The 21,205-nt window shown below is 43.6% G+C and overlaps 1 protein-coding gene across 2 annotated transcripts in view; it reads right to left on the bottom strand.

The window, feature by feature from the left end:
* The window catches only part of TMEM170A (transmembrane protein 170A), a 36,180-nt gene extending 15,241 nt beyond the window's left edge, over positions 1-20,939 (bottom strand). For both annotated transcript variants that reach the window (XM_007527572.3, XM_007527573.3), the window contains exon 1: positions 20,703-20,939. In XM_007527572.3, coding sequence (XP_007527634.1) covers positions 20,703-20,835 — 133 coding nt within the window. In that variant the 5' untranslated portion in view covers positions 20,836-20,939. The remainder of the gene's footprint in view (positions 1-20,702) is intronic.
* Positions 20,940-21,205: the final 266 nt, after the last annotated feature.

Here is a 21,205-nt window from a genome sequence, read left to right as displayed (position 1 = left end):
ACATCAAACGTCTACTGAAAGAGCTACAGCAATATATTAACAGCTACACAGTTATAGTAGGGGAATTCAACACCCCACTCTCTCAACTTGACATATCATCCAGGCAGAAAATCAATAAAGACATAAGGGAACTAAATGAAGAGATAGATAAACTAGAACTGTTGGACATATTCAGAGTCATTCATACTAAGAAACTGTAATATACATTTTACTCAAATCCACATGGGTCATTCTCAAGGATAGACCATATGTTAGGCCACAAAGACAGCATCAGCAAATGCAAGAGCATTGAAATCATCCCAAGCATCTTCTCAGACCACAGTGGAATTAAACTAACACTTAACAATCAACAAAATATTAGTAAAAGTCCCAAAATGTGGAAGCTCAACAGTACACTTCTTAACAACCTCTGGGTCAAAGGGGAAATCAAGGAAGAAATCAAAATGTTTCAAGAAGTCAATGAAAATGAAGACACAAGCTATCAAAATATTTGGGACACAGCTAAGGCAGTACTGAGAGGGAAGTTCATAGCTATACAAGCACATATTAGGAAGTAAGAAAAAGCACAAATAAACAGCCTAATTGCATATCTTAAAGACCTAGAAGAAGAACAAAGGAACCCTAAAGCAACCAGAAGGACAGAAATCACTAAAGTTAGGGCAGAAATAAATAACACTGAGAATAAGAAAACCAGACAAAAGATTAACAAAAGTAAATGTTGGTTCTTCGAAAGAGTAAACAAAATCGACAAACCTTTAGCCAGACTCACAAAACAAAAAAGGGAGAAGACCCAAATAAATCGGATAGTAAATGAAAGAGGAGATATCACAACAGACACCACAGAAATTCAACATATCATGCTGTTGGATAGTATGCCAGCTCCCCCTGGCTTCTGCCTAACCATATGCCTATATAGGGATAGATTTAATCCCATTCAAAGCTTTGGTCTATTTACATAAATCACTTTTACATAAAGCACTCCCTTCAGGGCATTGGTGGTTCAGTGATAGGATTCTCACCTGCTCCGCCCCTCTTTGTCACACCCTGATCCCCTCCTTGTCACACTCTTATTTTCACCAGTCACTTTTCTCTCCACCCTCTCTATGTCACATCCTGTTTCCACCCTACTTGGCAAGTATATATAAAGACAGCATTGTGAGTTTTAGGGTACCTTGAGTTTAGCTTAGCTCGTCCTAGATTGTGCTGCGTCCTGCATGAATAAAGAGATACTGCCTACAGCTCAACCATGAGTCCCTGGTCATCTGTTACCCGCCCGTGAAGCCAGCCCGGCGAAAACGACATAACCCGTCGAAAACAACATCATGCGAGGCTTCTATGAACAATTATATGCCACCAAGCTAGAGAATCTGGAAGAAATGGACGATTTCCTAGATACCTACCAACTTCCAAAACTAAGTAAAGAGGAAGTAGATAACATGAACAGGCCCATCACAGCCAATAAAATTGAAACAGTTATCAAAAATCTCCCCAAATATAAAAGTCCTGGACCAGATGGTTTTACAAATGAATTCTACAAAACCTTCAAAGAAGAACTAATACCTCTACTTTTAAAAGTCTTCCAGAAGATTGAAGACACTGGAAATACTCCCTTCCAGCTTCTATGAAGCTAACATCACTCTGATACCAAAAGCAGACAGGGACACAACCAAAAAGAAAACTACAGACCAGTATCTCTTATGAACATAGATGCTAAAATACTGAACAAAATTCTAGCCAACCGGATACAGCAGTATATTAAAAAGATTGTTCATCATGACCAAGTGGGGTTTATCCCAGGCATGCAAGGTTGGTTTAATATACGTAAATCAATCAATGTGATCCACCACATCAACAAAAGCAAGACCAAAAATCACATGGTCATATCAATAGATGCAGAGAAAGCCTTTGACAAAATACAACATCCCTTTATGATCAAAACACTACAAAAAATGGGAATAGATGGAAAATTCCTGAAGATAGTGGAGTCTATATATAGCAAACCTACAGCCAACATCATACTCAATGGTGAAAAACTGGAAGCATTTCCACTCAGATCAGGTACTAGATAGGGCTGCCCACTATCACTATTACTATTCAACATAGTGTTGAAAGTTCTTGCCATATCAATCAGGCAAGAGCAAGGAATTAAAGGGATACAGATTCGAAGAGAAGAAGTCAAACTCTCCCTATTTGCAGATGACATGATAGTATACATAGAAAAACCTAAGGAATCCAGCAAGAAGCTTTTGGAAATCATCAGGAAATACAGTAAGGTATCAGGCTACAAAATTAGCATTCAAAAGTCAGTGGCATTCCTCTATACAAACACTAAGCTAGAAGAAATACAAATCCAGAAATCAATTCCTTTTACTATAGCAACAAAAACAATAAAATATCTAGGAGTAAACCTAACCAAAGAAGTGAAAGACTTGTATACTGAAAATTATGAGTCACTACTCAAGGAACTTGGAAAAGACACAAAGATATTCCATGTTCATGGGTTGGTAGAATTAACATAATCAAAATGAATATACTACCCAGAGCCATCTACAAATTGAATGTTATCCCCATCAAGATCCCAAGCACATTTTTTAGGAGAATAGAACAAATGCTACTAATGTTTATCTGGAACCAGAAAAGACCTAGAATTGCCAAAACAATCTTGAGAAAAAAGAACAGAACCGGAGGCATCACACTCCCAGATCTCAAATTGTATTATAGGACCATTGTAATCAAAACTGCTTGGTACTGGAACATGAATAGACACACTGACCAATGGAATAGAATTGAGAGCCCAGAAGTGAGCACCCACACCTATGGACATCTAATCTTTGACAAAGGGGCTCAGACTATTAAATGGGGAAAGCAGAGTCTCTTCAACAAATGGTGTTGGAAACAATGGGTTGAAACATGCAGAAGAATGAAACTGATCCACTGTATTTCACCAAATACAAAAGTAAATTCCAAGTGGATCAAGGACTTGGATGTTAGACCACAAACTATCAGGTACTTAGAGGAAAATATTGGCAGAACTCTTTTCCACATAAATTTTAAAGACATCTTCAATGAAACGAATCCAATTACAAAGAAGACTAAGGCAAGTATAAACCTATGGGACTCCATCAAATTTAAAAGCTTCTGCACAGCAAAAGAAACCACTACCCAAACCAAGAGACCCCTCACAGAATGGGAGAAGATCTTTACATGCCATACATCAGACAAGAGTTTAATAAGCAACATATATAAAGAGCTTGCCAGACTCAACAACAAGACAACAAATAACCCCATCCAAAAATGGGGGGAGGACTTGGACAGAATATTCACCACAGAAGAGATCCGAAAGGCCAAGAAACACATGAAAAAATGCTCCAAGTCTCTGATTGTCAGAGAAATGCAAATCAAGACAACAACAAGATACCACTTCACTCCTGTGAGAATGTCCTACATCAGAAAAGGTAACAGCAGCAAATGCTGGAGAGGGTGTGGGGTCAAAGGAACCTTCCTGCACTGCTGGTGGGAATGTCAATTGGTCCAACCTCTGTGAAGAAGTCTGGAGAACTTTCAGAAGGCTAGAAATGGACCTACCCTATGATCCTGCAATTCCTCTCCTGGGGATATATCCTAAGAAACCCAATATATCCATCCAAAAAGATCTGTGTACACATATGTTCTTGGCATATTTGTAATAGCCAAAACCTGGAAGCAACCCAGGAGTCCAACAACAGATGAGTGGCTGAGCAAGTTGTGGTATATATACACAATGGAATACTACTCAGCTGTAAAAAATGGTGACTTCACTGTTTTCAGCCAATCTTGGATGGACCTTGAAAAATTCATGTTAAGTGATATAAGTCAGAAACAGAAGGATGAATATGGGATGATCTCACTCTCAGGCCGAAGTTGAAAAACAAGATCAGAAAAGAAAACACAAGTAGAACCTGAAATGAAATTGGCATATTGCACCAAAGTAAAAAACTCTAGGGTGGGTGGTTGGGGAGAATACAGGTCCAAGAAGGATGACAGAGGACCTAGTGGGGGTTGTATTGTTATATGGGAAACTGGGGAATGTTAAGCATGTACAAACTATTGTATTTACTGTTGAATGTAAAACATTAATTCCCCAATTTAAAAAAAATGAAAAAAAAAGCATCTGGGGGGAGTTTGGCATCAATAACAACAACAATAAAAATAAATAAAATATCTTTAAAAACCGGTTCTTAAAAAAAGAGAGAGAGAGAGAATAGATATGGGCCCTAGGTCAGATCGATGGGGTTTACATTTAACAGTACTTATATATATACTTTTCCAATATTTGGGAGCTACTCTCTACCCTGACCCAGCTTCCTTGTCTTATTTCCAACTCTGACACCATCTCTCCACCAGACAACAGTTTTAGACTACCTGCATGTTATATGTCAGGCTCAGGCAAAAAAAAAAAAAAAAAAAAAAAAAAGTCATGGGTCCTTGGAAATACCTAAAATAGACTTGGTAGCTTCTTCCAACATGAAGACTCCAAATCTCACCTGCTATGTTCTTACCTTTAGATTACTGATTGTTAAACAATTTGTTCTGCTTTATATCTTAATGTTTTTCAGCCACCAAGTTGCAGATGCTACCATGATGCCAACCTGACTTCCCTGGGAAGATGACCTCACCAATGTGTCCTGGAACCCCACCTCCCGAAAGCCCTGCCCCACTACAGAAAGACAGAAACAGGCTGAGAGTATGGATCAACCTGTCAAAGCCATGTCCAGTGGAGAAGCAATTATAGAAGCCAGACCTTCCACCTTCCCCATAGAGTTTATTTATTTATTTATTCATTTATTTATTTATCCAAAGGGACAAGGAATAGGGAAGCTTCCAATGGAGGGGAGAGATATGGAACTCTGGTGGTGGAAATTGTATGAATTATACAACTCCTACCTCATAATCTTGTTGCCTGGAATCGTGGGCCCCTTGGAATATAACTTAAATAGACTTCCTAACTTCTTCCCACATGAAGACCCTTACTTCCATCTGCTCTATTCTTACCTTTATTAAACTATTTGTCCTGCTTTATATCTTACCACCTTTCTACCACCAAATTGCAGATGCTACCATGTTGCCATCCTGACTTTCCTTGGCAGATGACCTCATTAATGTGTCCTGGAGGCTTACTTCTCTAGAGCCCTATTCCATCAGGGAAAGATAGAAACAGGCTGGGATCATGGATTGACCTGCCAACATCCATGTTCAGCAGAGAAGCAATTATAGAGACCAGACTTTCCACTGTACCTCATAAAGAATTTTGGTCCACAATCTCAGAGAAATAAAGAAAAAAAAATAGGGAACCTTCCAATGGAGGGAATGGGATATGGCACTCTGGTGGGAATTGTATGGAATTGTACCCTTGCTATCCTACAATCTTGTTGATCATTATTAAATCACTAATAATAATAAGAAAGAAATGTAAGTCTGTAACAATAAAACACTTTTAAAAAATTAAGTGGCAACCAGTGTCACCATCCCAAGTTATGCTGCCTTTTGCTTCTGATTATATCTAGAGACACCAAGCTTGAGATGTCAACCTTCCAACTTCAATAATCTAGTGAGACCTTTCCTAACACATGGGACTACCTAGTTCCATTTCAGATGGCATGCTCTCTAACAAAGTCACAGATTCTAGATATAGGCTAGAGTGTAAGGGGACTGCATACATGGATCCATGAATCCATAAGTTAGGGGCAATTATATACCTCAAAATAAAAGTGCCTAGTAGTCCTCTATGAATAGACTTAGGTCTAATAAGGTCAGAAATCTAGTAAAAAGGGCATCATAAACTTTCTTTTTTTTTTGCCTCCAGGGTTATTGCTGGGACTCGGTGCCTGTACTATGAATCCATTGCTCCTGTGACCTTTTTTTTTTTTTTTTTTTTTACCATTTATTTATTTATTTTATAGGACACAGAGAAATTGAGATGGAAGGGTAAGATAAAGAGGGAGAAAGACAAGACACCTGTAGACTTCCTTCACCACTTATGAAGCTATCCCCAGCAGGTGGGGAGCCAGGGACTGGAACTGGGATCTTTTTGCAGTTCCTTAAGCTTCGTACTATGTATGCTTAACCCAGTGCGCCACTGCCTGGCCCCACCATAAATTTTTCAAACCCAAGACTTGGGAGCATATGTTCCCAGCTAGGACCATAGACTCTGAGCTTAGACTGACAGGGACTCAGAGGTTACAGAAGCTCCTGTGCTAAATATGAATGGATATGGGACCTAGGTCAGATCAATGTGGTAAACAGTTAATTTATTTATTCTCTTCAAGTTTGGGAGCTACTCTTTGCCCTAATCCAGCTTTCCATTTCTACTTTCAACTCTGACTACACCTTCCCACACAATATTCTTTTTTTTTTAATTTTTTTAATATTTATTTATTCCCTTTTATTGCCCTTATTATTTTTATTGCTGTAGTTATTATTGATAGACACCTGCAGACCTGCTTCACCGCTTGTGAAGCAACTCCGCTGCAGATGGGGAGCCGGGGGCTCAAATCGGGATCATTAGTACAGTACTTGCGCTTAGCCTGCTGTGCTACCGCCAGACTCCCCCCACATAATATTCTTAATCAACCTGCATGTTAACTATCAAGCTCAAGTAAAAAATTATTAAAGCCATGGACCCCCCCGCCAGGAACTTACCTAAAATAGACTTCCAAGCTTCTTTCTACCCTAATATCTCTATTCTTACCTGCTCTATGCCTACTCTCTGGTTCCTGATTATTAAACATTTTGTCCTGCTTCATATCTTATTGCCTTTCAGACACCAAGTTACAGATGCTACCATGATTTCATCCTGAACTCCCTGAGCAAATGACCTCACCAATATGTCCCAGAGCCTCACATGTCCAGAGCTTTACCCCACTAGGGAAAGACAGAAACAGGCTGGGGGTATGAATCAACCTGCCAATGCCCATGTCCACTAGAGAAGCAATTACAGAAACCAGAACTCCCACTTTCTGCACCCCATAAAGAATTTTGGCCCATACTTCCACAAAGGGGGGAAAGTGTTTGGAGAAGATGACTAGAGGGCTCTGAAAACCAATCCCATCAGAACCCAGAGAGAATAGAGGGAAAAGGGAGGACATTCAGAAGTAGTAATAAATTTAGGTATGACTTAGAAAGGAAGAGAAAGTAGGATCAGAGGGGGGAAAAAACGGCATATATATATATATACAGAACTCTGATGTGAAATTGTACCACTATTATCTTTTAATTTTGTAAACCAATATTAAATCACTAAGAAAAAAAAATAGACAACCCAATTACTTTTTTTTTTTTAATTAGGGGGCCAGGCAGTGATGCACCAGGTTAAGTGCACATAATACAAAGTGCAAGGATTCTGGTTCTAGCCCCCCGGCTTCCCACCTGCAAGGGAGGACACTTTATAGGTCTGCAGGTGTCTATCTTTCTCTCTCCCTCTCTATCTTCCCGTCCTCTCTCAATTTCTCTCTGTCCTATTGAATAAAATGGAAAAAATGACCATCAGGAGCAGTGGATTTGTAATTCCAGCACCAAGCCCTAGTGATAACCCTGGAGGCAAAAATAAAATATAAATAATAAAAAATTATTTAAATGCATTTATTTATAAAATGGATGGAAACACTGACAAGACCATAGGATAGGAGGGGTACCATTCCTACCACCAGAGCTCCGTATTCCATTCCCTCCCCTGTTAGTTTTCCTATTCTTTACCCCGTGGGAGTATGGACCGACGGTCATTATGGGTCATTAATTAAAAAATTAAGTGATTTCCATCTAATCTACTGGGCCTTATTATTATGTGTTTTTGTTTTGTTTTGTTTGTTTTAATAAAGCATTGCTCATCTCTGGCTTAAGGTAGTGCTAGAGAGTGAATATAAGAAGCTAGAGCCCAAGACATCTAAGCCCCCCCTGTTTTTTTAACTTTAAGATATTTATTGTGAAAAAAGAAAAAGAAAATGCTAGGTAAAACATCAACAAGGTTGAATAGCATCTAAGTCTTTTATTTATCAGATAATCTGTGAGAAAAGAATATAAGGGGAAATTAGTATAGGCATTAGTAGCAAAATAAGCCCCCAAAGTGTCTATATCCTCCTCCCAGAGTCTGCGACTGTGTCCTTATACCATAAAGGAGAGTTTACAGATATGATTAGATTAAGGGTCTTGGATAGGATGTTATCCTGAATTGTTTGGATAGGCCTAATATAATCACAAGGTGGTCCTCAGAAGTGGGAGGCAGAACAGCCAGAGTCAGAGAGATATCAAGACATTAACCTACTGATTTGGAAGAGAGACAAGGAGGGGGTGACAAAATAGCTCACTCAGTACAGTGCTCTGCCGTGTATGTGCACGCACCCCCACCACCACCCCCACCATCCCCCCCAGTGGAGGAAGCTTTCATGCTGTGGTTTCTTTCTGGAGCACCCTCCTCCGTAGGTTTCACTCCTTTTCTCTGTCTCTCTCCCTGCTTCTATCTTATTTTCTATCAAAAGAAAAATGAGGGGTCTGAGCAATTAAGCGCACATAGTATGAGGCACAAGGACCACTGCAAGGATCCCGGTTTGAGGCCCCCGCCTGCAGGGGGGGTTGCTTCACAAGTGGTGAAGCAGGTCTACAAGTAACTATCTTTCTCTCCCCTTCACTATCTTCCCCTTTGCTTATTTCTCTCTGTTCTATACAACAGAAGCAGTAACAGCAACAATGGGGGGAAAGATGGCCACCAGGGGGCGGGTGGTAGCACACTGGATTAAGCACAGGCGGCACTAAGTGCAAGGACCAGCATCAGGTTTGAGCCCTCGGCTCCCCACCTCCTGTGAAGCAGGTCTGCAGGTGTGTATCTTTCTCTCCCCCTGTCTTCCCCTCCTCTTTCCATTTCTCTCTGTCCTAGCCAACAACTGCGACAGCAACAACTTCTTCTTCTAGCGTTTGCCCTTCTTCCGTAGCCAGTCAACAGTATCAGGTTGAGCCTGATGTAAAGTTTCAAGACCTCCTTTGACTTTGGAGAGGTGGCAGTCGTTGACTATGTGGGTCATAGTCTGTCTGTAGCCGCAGGGGCAGTTCGGGTCGTCTCTGGCTCCCCAGCGATGGAACATAGCGGCGCACCGGCCATGGCCTGTTCGATAGCGATTGAGGAGGGCCCAATCATAACGTGCTAGGTCAAAGCCGGGTTGACGCTTGCAGGGGTCTGTGATGAGGTGTTTGTTCTTTACCTCAGCTGACTGCCAACTCTGTTTCCAAGAGTCTGGAACAGAGAAGTTCAGTGTAGGCGTAGGGGACCAGATTGGATGACGAGAAGTCAAGCGTTGGACAGGGTGGGCGAAGATATCCGCGTATATTGGCAGGTCCGGTCGAGCGTAGACGTGGGAAATGAACTTAGATGATGCCGCATCCCAACGAATATCAGGCGGGGCGATGTTGCTAAGAACTGGCAGCCATGGGACCGGGGTGGAACGGATGGTTCCAGAAATTATCCTCATGGAGGAATATAATTTGGAATCGACCAAGTGGACATGGGGGCTACGGAACCATACTGGGGCACAGTATTCTGCAGTGGAATAGCATAATGCCAGAGATGATGATCATAGTGTGGAAGCGCTCGCGCCCCATGAGGAGCTGGACAGCAACAACAATAACGATAAACAAAGGCAACAAAGGGGAAAAATGGCCTCCAGGAACAGTGGATTTAGTGCAGGCACCAAGCCCCAGTGATAACCCTGGAGGCAAAAAAGAAAAAGAGTAGAAAAATGAGGAGGAAAAAAAGAACCATGACTGATGGAGTAGTAGTACAGGCACCAAACCTCAAAGAAATCTGGTAGTGGAGGGGAAGGGGAGAAGAAGTCAGCCAGAGCAGTGAACCATCTGCAACAGTAACAAAAAAAAAAGGGGGGGACCATAAACCAAAGAATGCAGGTAACCTCTAGAAACTGATTTTTCCTGGAGTCTTCAAAAGGAAGGCAGTTCTGCTGATCAATTTTGGACTTGACCTTCAGAATTGTAAAATGACCAATCTGTGTTATTTTAAGCCACTAACTTCGTGATAAGTTGTTACAGTCGGGAGTCCCGCAGTAGCTCAGTGGGTTAAGCGCACGAGGCGCAAAGCTCAAGCACTAGCATAAGGATCCCGGTTCGAGCACCCGGCTTCCCACCTACAGGGGGGGATCGCTTCACATGCGGTGAAGCGGGTCTGCAAGTGTCTATCTTTCTCTCCCCCTTTCTGTCTTCCCCTCCTCTCTCCATTTCTCTCTGTCCAATCTAACAACGACGACATTAATAACTACAACAAGCAACAAGGGCAACAAAAGGGAAAATAAATAAATAAGTTGTTACAGTCACCATAGTAAATGAATAAAATAGAGCCCATTCCATCCATATGTCAGGCATTTCAGTGAAAAATGAAACAAACAAAAAAGAGCCCAACCCAGAATGAGCTTATTATCTTCAGAATCTATATCTCAGACAGATACTCCAGTTTAAGAAAAAAGCCACACTGACTACAGGATCCCCTAGGTGAGATCCATATTAACAAGAGGGGCTTGGACCTGGGTAATGCACACTTAACATGTGAAAAAACCCACACATCTGATGTTAGAAGTATTGGGAGTGTGGCTGTAGTGGGTGAATAAGGAAAACCAAGTTTTCCTAGATACCCCTCCAATCTTCCTTAACAGTGACGACCTGCCCAGCAGGACTACAAATGGAGCTATCCCTTTCCTCCTAGTATTACCACCTGACTACCCATTTACCCCTGGTCTCTGAGTGTGTCTCGTAGGCATGCCTCACCCAGAGGTCTCTCCCGCATACACTGGCTAGATCCTGAGAGACTCGGGGACTCATGGCTGAGCTGTACGCAGTATCTCTTTATTCATGATCTGATCTTCCATTTATTCTTCACACAAGATTAGAAAGGCAGTCATGATAATGGGTTTAGTTTCTCACTGGGATGATGAAAATATTCTAGAGTTGACTGTGTGAATGGTTGCAACATCTATAAATAAACTAAAAACAAATAAACAAAAAAATGAAGAAAAACCACTGAATTATATAATTTTTTTAAAAAGACCAGACCAACCCTCTGCTCAAAAATCCTCTGACATGGTCCGGGAGATGTTGCAGTGGATAAAACAGTGGACTCTCAAGCAGAAGGTCCCAAGTTCAATCCCTGGCAGCACATGTACCAGAGTGATGGCTGATTCTTTCTTTCTCTCTCTCCTCCTATCTTTCTCATTAATAAAATATTTTTTAAAATCCTCTGCTGTGGCCCTCCAGCCCCTCCTCTCATTACCCACTGTTCCAGTTATCACACTGGCCTCCTTTCCTAAACATTTATTTATAAGAGAGGAAGAGAAAAAGAGAGAGGAACAACAACACTCTGGTACATGCAATGCCATGGGTCAAACTCAGGACTTCATGCTTGAGAATTCAACCACTGAACCAACTTCTGGACACTCCTTACCTCCCTTCCTTGTCATCACACTTTCTGCTGGGGGTTAGTGCCTGCACGGCTCCACTGTTCCTGACAGAAATACATGGGGGGGGGGGGAGTGGGTGGGGAAAGAAAGATAAAGGAGAGACACCTGCAGCACTGCTCCACTGCTCTTGAAGCTTCCCCCACTACAGGCTTGAACCCAAGTCCAGAGCACTGTTCAGCTCTGGTTTATGGTAGTGCGGGGGATTGAACCTAGGACTTTGGAGCCTCAGACATGAATCTCTTTGCATAACCATTATGCTATCTACCCCCACCCTCCTTCCCACTTCTTCAACAATCTACAGTGTCAGGGCTTCAACCTCCTGCTGCCTCCTCCTTCTCCCTGCCATGCGGCTCACTTCTCACATCCTTCTGGTTTCAGATGACATCATAAAGGACTTTATTTATATTGTAAAGTAGAATTCCATCTTGACACACAAGACCCACTGCTTACTACTATTCCCTCCACCTGTGTTTTTTTAAAAAAATATTTTTATTTATTTATTATTTGATAGCGACAGAGAGAAACTGAGGGAGGAGAGGAGGGGGAGACAGAGAGGGGACAGAAACAGAGACACCTGCAGCCCTGCTTCACCACCAGGGGCTTGAACTTGGGTCCTCGTGCACTGTAATGTGAGCACTTAACCAAGTGCACCAACACCTGGCCCCCACCTCCACCCTGTCTTACAGTCACTACCACTAAGCCTTCCTATATGTATAAGAAAATATATTAGAAAATGTTGTTTTTGTTCGGGAGCTCCAGCAGGCCGGGCTAGCTTCGCGACGGTGAACAGAGACTCGGGGACTCATGGTTGAGCTGTACGCAGTATCTCTTTATTCATGCTGGACGCAGCGCAATCTATACCAAACTAGACTAAACTAAAAACTCACTAACTACAAACAATCTTGTCCTTATAAATATACTAGCCCAGTAGGGTGGGAACAGGATGCATCGCAGAGAGGGTGGAGAGAAAAGTGACTGGTGAAAATCAGGTTATGACAAGGAGAGGGGGTGGAGCAGGCGAGAATTCTATCACTGAACCACTAATGCCCTGGAGGGAGTGTGGTGCTTTATGTAAATGTAAAAGTGATTTATGTAAATAGATCAAAGCTTTGAATGGGATCAAATCAATCCCTATATAGGCATATGGTTAAGCAGAAGCCAGGGGGAGCTGGCATACTACCCAACAAGAAAAAGATGAGTGGGTGCCAGGGGGTGCCCCTGGTCCCCACCTGCAGGGGAAAAGCTTCAGGAGTGATGAAGTAGAGCTGCAGGTGTCTGTTGTTAAAATTTCCGGAGGCTCTAGCTGGGCAGGCTAGCTTCACGGGCGGGTAACAGAGACGCGGAGACAACGGCTGGGCAGGGAAGCTGTATTTTTTTATTCAGGAACAACGATTCATAAACTAAAGCAAACTAATCACCAAACAGAACTCTGCTGTCTCTTTGCGGCGGCACAAGCACTCTCTCTTACTCTGCAACTCTTCAACTCTCGAACTCAGGAACTCTCGAACTCTGAAACTCTTCCACTCTGGAACTCTGAAACTCTTCAACTCTGGAACTCAGGAACCCTCTCTCGGGGTTCCTTGGGGCGGGGCCAAGCGGCCCACGAAATTAGCAGGACTGATCCAATTCTCTTGGCGGGGGAGAACTAGAACCCAATGTAAAGCATACAACAGTAACGTGCTTCTCTTTCTTCCAAAAACATATGCTGCAAGTGTCAGAAGCCCGTGAAGCTAGCCTGCCCAGCTAGAGCCTCCGGAAATTTTAACAACAAATGGTGCCCATGTGGACCTGACCTGCGCATCTCTCAGATAAGTGAAGACAATTTGGCTACCTATGCACTATGGCCTTCTCTTCTGCTTGTGAAGAGATCTCCAAAGGCCTCTGCTCTTTCTTCACGAGACTGTTTTGCTGTTTCTGGAACATTTATCTCTGGACCACTCTGTGGTTTCCACTCGCTCGGGCGAACTCAGAACAGCCAGCGGGCGGGAGGCGAGGCACAGAGCTGCTGTTTCCACCTGGTTAAACAGCCAGCCCGCCGGCTGCGCCCAGACAACCCCGCGCACCGCGCCCTCAGCCCCGCAGCCCACAAGAGGCCCAAGAGCCCGACGCCAGCACGCAAGAGCCCGATGCCAGCAAGCTGGAGCCCGATGCCAGCACGCAGGCCAGCCCACAAGAGCCGGCTCTCCACTGCGTGGCGCAGGGCACTGGATGCGTGATCCCTCCACGCTGCTCCGCCACTGTGAGCAGGGCAGCAGACATGGCAGGGCCATGGGGCAGGGCCGCGGTGGCCTATCATGGCCGCCACCCCTGGGCACCTAGGCCCATGCCTTCTACAAGCCTGGCCTGCCTGCCCTCTTGCTATAAATTCTGGAACGATCCCGGACCTCCCGGACCCCCGGGCTCCCTGCTGAAACTGGGCACACGAGATCTCCAGCTGCTGGTCCGGTCTGAAGACAGACAAGCTGGAGTACGCAGAGATTTGTGCAGAGATCGCAAGCTGCAATTCCTAAAAGTGAAGCTGCGCGGGAAGCCACCTCCGGATGGTGAACCCCCCCCCCCCAAACAACTAAGACAGTACAGATTTAAATTTGTGTTTAAAATGACATGTCTTCGTAACAAAGGTTTCTCTCCTAGTGTATTAATGACCATGTTTATGTGTATGTTTAAAGTTTGGTAAACAGTAACTTTAAGGCTAAATTCTTACTAGTCAAAGTTAAATGAAAAAGGTTTTCAATGTAATTCTTATAAAGATAAAATTAACTTACATTTAAAGTCTGAGGTAAAAATTAGTTAACAATCAATATATTTTAACTAAGTTGGTTTAAACAAAAGGTTAAATAGACTTGTTGATATATAAAACTCTCCATTACCTTCTCTATTAGAAATGGTAGATCACACAATGGCTATGCTAATTATTCTCATGCCTGAGGTTTCCTTTCCTGAGTACAACGTGACTCCATCTTGAATGGGTGTAACAAAAGGTTAAAAGACATTGTTGATATGTAAAAGTCTCAAATTCCTTCTCTATTAGAAATATGCTAATAACAAGTTTTGTTTCATAGTAAGTAAATTGCAGCCAGCTGCCTTTGGGACTCTAGGCCGTTCCCCGCCCCCATGCAAATGCCCGTCAAGGCAAGTAGCCCCCCAGAGACAAGAAATTTTTTTTTTAAGCTGATAAAGTTTATCCCACAGAGGCAGATATGGCCCCCTCAGGCCTTCCCTTAGCAGCACACTGGTTCTTGTTACTTGCTTGCATGTTTCTCCATGTTTGTGCCAGTTTCTTTTTATAAAAATGCCTGTACGATATAGGTTTCTGTTCACCCCACACCCTTGATACTGTAGCCATTTAGTTAAAAGAAAAGGGGGAATTGTTGTATGCTTTACATTGGGTTCTAGTTCTCCACCGCCAAGAGAATTGGATCAGTCCTGCTAATTTCGCAGGCCCGCTTGGCCCTGCCCCAAGGAACCCCGAGAGAGGGTTCCTGAGTTCCAGAGTTGCAGAGTTAGAGAGGGTTCCAGAGTTCCGGAGTTGGAGAGAGTGCTTGCGCCGCCACAAAGAGACAGCAGAGTTCTGTTTGGTGATTAGTTTGTCTTAGTTTATGAATCGTTGCTCCTGAATAAAGAAATACAGCTTCCCTGCCCAGCCGTTGTCTCCGCGTCTCTGTTACCTGCCTGTGAAGCTAGCCCCGCCGGCAAGAGCCACCAAATTTTAACAACAAAAGGCGAGCTAGAGCCTCGGAATTTTAACAGGTGTCATTCTGTCTCTCTTCTTCTCCCCTCAATTTTTCTGTCTATATAGAATAATAAAGAAAGAGAGGTGCCACCACCTGGCTAAGTGCACAGACTATGGTGTGCAAGGACTCAGGTTTAAGCCCCTAGTCCCCATCTGCAGGGAGAAAGCCTGAAGTAAAGTAGAGCTGCAGGTGTCTGTCTCTCTCCCTCTCTATCTTCCCCATGCCTCTCAATTTCTCTCTATTTCTATCCAGTAATAAATTAAATAAAATAAGAGAAAGAAAAGGAGGGGTAAACTTTTTTTAAAAATATTTTTATTTTATTTATTTTTTCCCTTTTGTTGCCCTTGTTGTTTTTTTTTTTTATCAAATTGACTTTTTTTTAATTATCTTTATTTATTGATTGGATAGAGAGAGCCAGAAATCTAGAGGAGGGGGGGTGATAGAGATGGAGAAAGACAGAGAGACACCTGCAACCCTGCTTCACCACTTGCAAAGCTTTCCCCTGCAGGTGGGGACCGGGGGCTTGAACCCAGGTCCTTGCACATTGTAACATGTGTGCTTAACCAAGTGCGCCACCACCCGGCCCCGCCCTTGTTGTTTTTAATTGTTGTAGTTATTGTTGTTGGATAGGACAGAGAGAAATGGAGAGAGGGAGGGGAAGACAGAGAGGAGGAGAGAAAGATAGACACCTGCAGACCTGCTTCACCGCCTGTGAAGAGACTCCCCTGCAGGTGGGGAGCCGGGGTTTGAACCGGGATCCTTATGCCGGTCTTTGTGCTTTGCGCCACCTGCGCTTAGCCCGCTGTACTACAGCCCGACTCCCTGTAAACTTTTTTTTTAACTTAAAATTTTATTATTGGTTAGAGACAGAGAAATTGAGAGGCTGAGGGAGACAGACACCTGCACCTTCACCACTTATGAAGCTTTCCCCCCTGCAGGTGAGGACCAGGGGCTTGAACCCAGGTCCTTGCACACTGTGCTTAACCAGGTACACCACCACGTGGCTCCAAGGGGTGAGCTTCTTTAACAAATAATACAACTTCCCTTGGGACTTGTATGCTTCTGAAAAGGAACAAAAAAGGTACCTTCCTACACCTTTAACTTTTGTTTTCACTCTTGCCATTAGGATGAAAGCATCTTTATTTGTCTACTACCATGTCTTTACTTGGTGCCTACAAAAGAACATTCATGTAGCAGACTTAGTAAGCAGGAATTAAATAAATAAATAATTGTGGAAGACTTTCATACCTGAGGCTCCCTACCTGATCACCAGCACCATATGTACTGGAGGAGTGCTCAAGCTTCTCTCTCAAATGAAAAGGAGGAAAAACAAAATCTTAAAAAATAATAAATAGTGAATAATGAATAAACTATTGAACACTGGGTTGTAAAAAATGATGACTAATGTATAAATAATTGGCCCAAGCGTAAACTCATTCCTGATTTCAGCAATGGGACAGCCAAAACACTAGTGGATTTTTTTGTTGTTCATATGGGACTCTTGAATGATTGTACTGCTTGAGTGATTGACTTTTTCAGATAGAGGTAGAAAGACTGACAAAGACAGAAAGAGAGGGAGAGACAGCATAGCACCAAGCTTCCCCTAGTGCCAATGCACTCTCTTGTGCTGTGCCACAGACTTGAGACTGGGCTACCTTCACAGCAAAGCAGAGGAGCTATCTCACTAGTCCACTAGCAGGTTTTACTTAAACTATCACAAGATACACTTTGACATTAATTTTAATGAAATTCATAACTTCAGAAAGTATCATTCCTGATACAAAGAAAAATCTGCCTTCCTTTACATTCAGATCTATTTAAAGTAATACAATAAAAGAAAAAATGAAACAACAGAAGAAACTGAACTTGGAATAAAGAGGGTCAGACAGAAATCCAAATGGCTAAAGTGCAAATAAATGCAGGTTAGAAAAATCAATGCAAAGCTTCCTAACAGTTAAAAACCACAGGATATTTCAGAGTGATGATTTTGCAGTGCTGTGAAGGCATATGGTACAAGTAAACTTTTCTGTGGAGATGAAATGGAATTATCCTAGATTCAAGATAATAGATACACTTGTCAGCAGACCTTAGTATTTTAGAAAGGATCCAATTTGGTCTGTGGAGATAGTATGATGGTTATGCAAAAAAAACTTTCATGTCTGAAGCACAATGTTCCAGCTTCAAACCCCAGCTCCACAAGCCAGAGTGGAGTAATGCTCAAAATAAATAAAACCTTATGTACTGAGACCAGGTAGTGGCATACTTGGTGTGCACTACAGAGTGAAAGGACCTGGGTTCAAGCCCTTGGTCCCTACATGCAGGGGGAAAGCTTTACAAATGGTGAAGTGGAGCTGCAGGTGTCTCTCTGTCTCTTTCTGTCTTTATTTCCCCCTCCCCTCTCAATTTTTGTCTCTATTCAATAATAAAGAAATAAAATAGAGTGGAGGGTAGATAGCATAATGGTTATGCAAACAGACTCATGCCTGAGGCTCTGAAGTCCCAGGTTTAATCCCCCATACCACCATAAGCCACAGCTGAACAGTGCTCTGGTTAAAAAAAAGAAAAAAAAGAAAAGAAAAAAGAAAATAAAACTTATGTACTTATATCTATCATTCTAGCTAAAGATAAGACAGAACAGGTAGGTTGTATGCTAATCATATCCTGCTGAACTTGAGATCAAGGGTTATATCTCTCACATATTTATATCTTCTGGACAGAGTCTACATTTGGTCAACTGAATAACCTGTTGAATGAATGATCCCTAGTAAACAATAACCCCAAGTTATATGTCCATAGGAGTACTCATAAACTCAAATACATATTGTGTATATGTTTGTGTGTGTGTGTTTGTATAGAGACAGATAAGGCAGAGAGAGTAAAACTACTGAGTATACACCCCATGAGTTCTTTATATTTTTCTGTACTTACAAAACTCTGTAAGTGATTTTATTCCATTGTTAAAGACTCTCCCCCCCCCCCCACCAACTTTAAGTATTCCTCATAGAGTTTCTGCCCTCCACTCCCCTAATATCTTAAACTTTAAATCAGGAAAAAGGGACCAGAAAGGCAAGTGGGCCACTGGGACAAAGATGGCTGAGCCCATGTGGAAGTTGATACCTAATTTTACTCATTTCTAAGGCCCTGCCTACAGTTCCTTTGGAAGCAAAACTACACCTATTCCACTCTCCTCTCAAACAAAGGAAACAGTGCCTGACTTCCTCAGTGTTCTCCAGATCTGAGATTACTTTTTTTTTTTTAAAGAGAAAGCTATTAATGACAATGTTCAGATAACTACGGAAATTTATATAAAGTCTATAGATAGTATTCTAACAATAACAAATGTTCTTGGGTGTGATATGACTTTTTGGCCATGACAGAAAAACCCATGTTTTTAAAGATTCAAGCTTATATGCAGAAAAACTGTCTTGGAAAGATGAGAAATTATATCCATGTCCTCAAATCACAATAACTATCTTTCTTTTCTTTTCTTTTTTTCCTTTTTAACCAGACCACTGGTAAACTTATGGTGGCACTTAGAGGTTTGAATCTTGGTGCCTCAGACATGAAAAATTTTTTGAACAATTATTTGTAAATCATTTTTTTCAATAAAACAAAACACAAGGGGGTGGGAGGTGGTGCACTAGTTGAGTGCACATGCTACCATGTGTAAGGACCCAGATTCAAGAGCAGTGAAGTGGTGCTGTCTCTCTATCTTGTTCCCTTTCTATCTACCCATTCCTTCTCAATTTCTGTCTCCATCCAATAAATAAATACTTTTTTTTCTTTCTTACTATGTGTGTTTAACCCCATGTGCCACTCTGCCCAACTCCATTTTTTTCCTTTCTATTTCATTTTTATTTCACAGGACAGAGATAAATTAAGAGGGAAGAGGAGATAGAGATGGAGAGATAAAGACAGATTCTTGCAGTGAAGCATCTTCCCTACAGATGGGGAACAGGGGCTTGAACCTGGGTCCTTGCGCATGGTGATATCTCTACTTAACTGAGTGCACCTGGCAAAGTGCATGCATGACTATGCAACACTGAGGTCCCAGAAGCTCCTAGGTTCTAGACCTAATACCGCCATATGCCAGAGCTGAGCAGGGCTCTGGTCACTCTCTCTTTCACAATTAAGTAAGCCTCAAAAAGAAGGAAACAAAAACAAAGAGTAATCTGACCAACAGTGCCTCTAGATTGCATGAGGACTTCATTTTTTTCAATGTCACCAGAGGCCCCAAGTTTCTGTGGTCATTGTCAAATGTAGCACTTTTTCAGACAAGTGTATCACCTCTAGAGAGATGCTCATTTCAAACATACTTTCAAACTAACAACTGTATCTATCTGTATCTGTCCCCAACACAGTTATTATTTCATCAGCAGGTTCACAAATCTGTCCAGATAAAGACTAGGGAGATCACATATACAGCAAGTCCCAGGTGAACACGCACGGCGCCAGGCAGTCGCTGCCCAGCAGGAGAAACATCAGAGGTGCATGTTTATGGCCCTGCGGCCTGCAACCCAATCCTCGGGGCGCAGGCCTCACCCAGTCCTCTCACTGTTTACTAGTCAAGAGACGCCAGTTTTGCAGGCGAGCCCGACCTCCCTTCTTCCCCTCCCTGTTCTCGCCTTTCAAAGATCCTCCGCGGATCCCCGTTCCCTGCTTACGCAAGGTAAGCGCCATCAGCACCTCATTCTCAACTTGCCGAGCAGGGGCAGCTTCCTGCGACTGTGAGAAACCCGAAACCCTTCCAAACAGGGTCCAGCAGGAGCTCAGGGGGAAGTGGGGTTAAAGAAGAGTGGAAAAGGGTGGAGGGTAGATAGCATAATGGTTCTGCAAACAGACTGTCATGCCTGAGACTCCAAAGTCCCAGGTTCAGTCCCCAGCGTCACCAATAAACCACAGCTGAGCAGTGCTGTAGTTAAACAAAAGCAAAAAAACAAACAAGAACAAGTCAGAGATCTCCAATGCAGTGAGCGGATCCCACAAAGAGAAGCAGAGAGGAGCCTGTCGACCACGTCCCGGCTCCCTGAGGACACACATCAGTGTCCACCAAGCGGTGGCGACGACCCCGGGTTCGAGCCTCCAAAGCCTGGAGGCCGGAGCCCATGGAGCCATGGAGACTGCAAGACCGGTTCACGGGTTACAATGAGCAAGGACCCGGGTTCGCGGGGAGAAAGTTTTCCGAGCGGTGAAGCAGGGCTGCAGGTGTCTCTCTCCCTGTCTCCCCTTCCTCTTGACTTCTGGCTGTCTCTATCCAATAAATAAAGATAATGAGAAAGAGACAGACAAGACAGACAGACAGCAGAGCACTGCTCGGCTCTGGCTTCTGGTGCCGGGGATCGAACCCCTGACTTGGGGCCAGACCCCGGGCCAACCCTACACCTCAGGCGCCGACGGGTTTACGGAGGGTCCCGAGCAGAGCCGAGACCTGCGCGGGCGGGGCTCCGGGGCCGCAGTGCGCAGGCGCCGGGCGGGGCCGTACCTGGGAAGGTGCAGAGCGACGACACGTTGGGGCACAGGGTCCCGTTGCCCACCCGCGGCACCAGCTTCAGGCTAAGGATCTGCTGCAGAAGTCCGGCCGACCCTCCGCTGCCGCCGCTCCCCTCGTGCTCCATCCCGCCGCCATTCACCGCAGAGGGATGAGGTGGAAAAGCACACAAATGCAGCAGAGGCTCTCTCTCCCCGCACGGGGCTGTCGCTCCGCTCCCCGCACCACTACTTCCTCAGACTCCCCTTGGCCACGGCCTGCTTCCTTCCCACCCAACGGCGCTGCCAACTGAGAGTTCTTCCCTCCAATCACAGAGCGCCGAAGATGCCAGGGGGCGGGGCGAACGCCGCTGCCGCGCCTGACGTTGCGTAAAGGGACCCGGCACTTGGTAGGGGAAGTCTCTCCTGAGGCAGGGTGGGCTGCTCCCTAGCGCCATCTAGAAGAAAGTAGTGGGGTTGCATACGTCCCACTTGACGGGAGATAAAGGTTTATTACCA

This window comes from Erinaceus europaeus, chromosome 2 (genome assembly GCF_950295315.1).
Source record: "Erinaceus europaeus chromosome 2, mEriEur2.1, whole genome shotgun sequence".
Taxonomy (NCBI): Eukaryota; Metazoa; Chordata; class Mammalia; order Eulipotyphla; family Erinaceidae; genus Erinaceus; species Erinaceus europaeus.
This window is presented reverse-complemented; position numbering and strand designations above follow the sequence as displayed.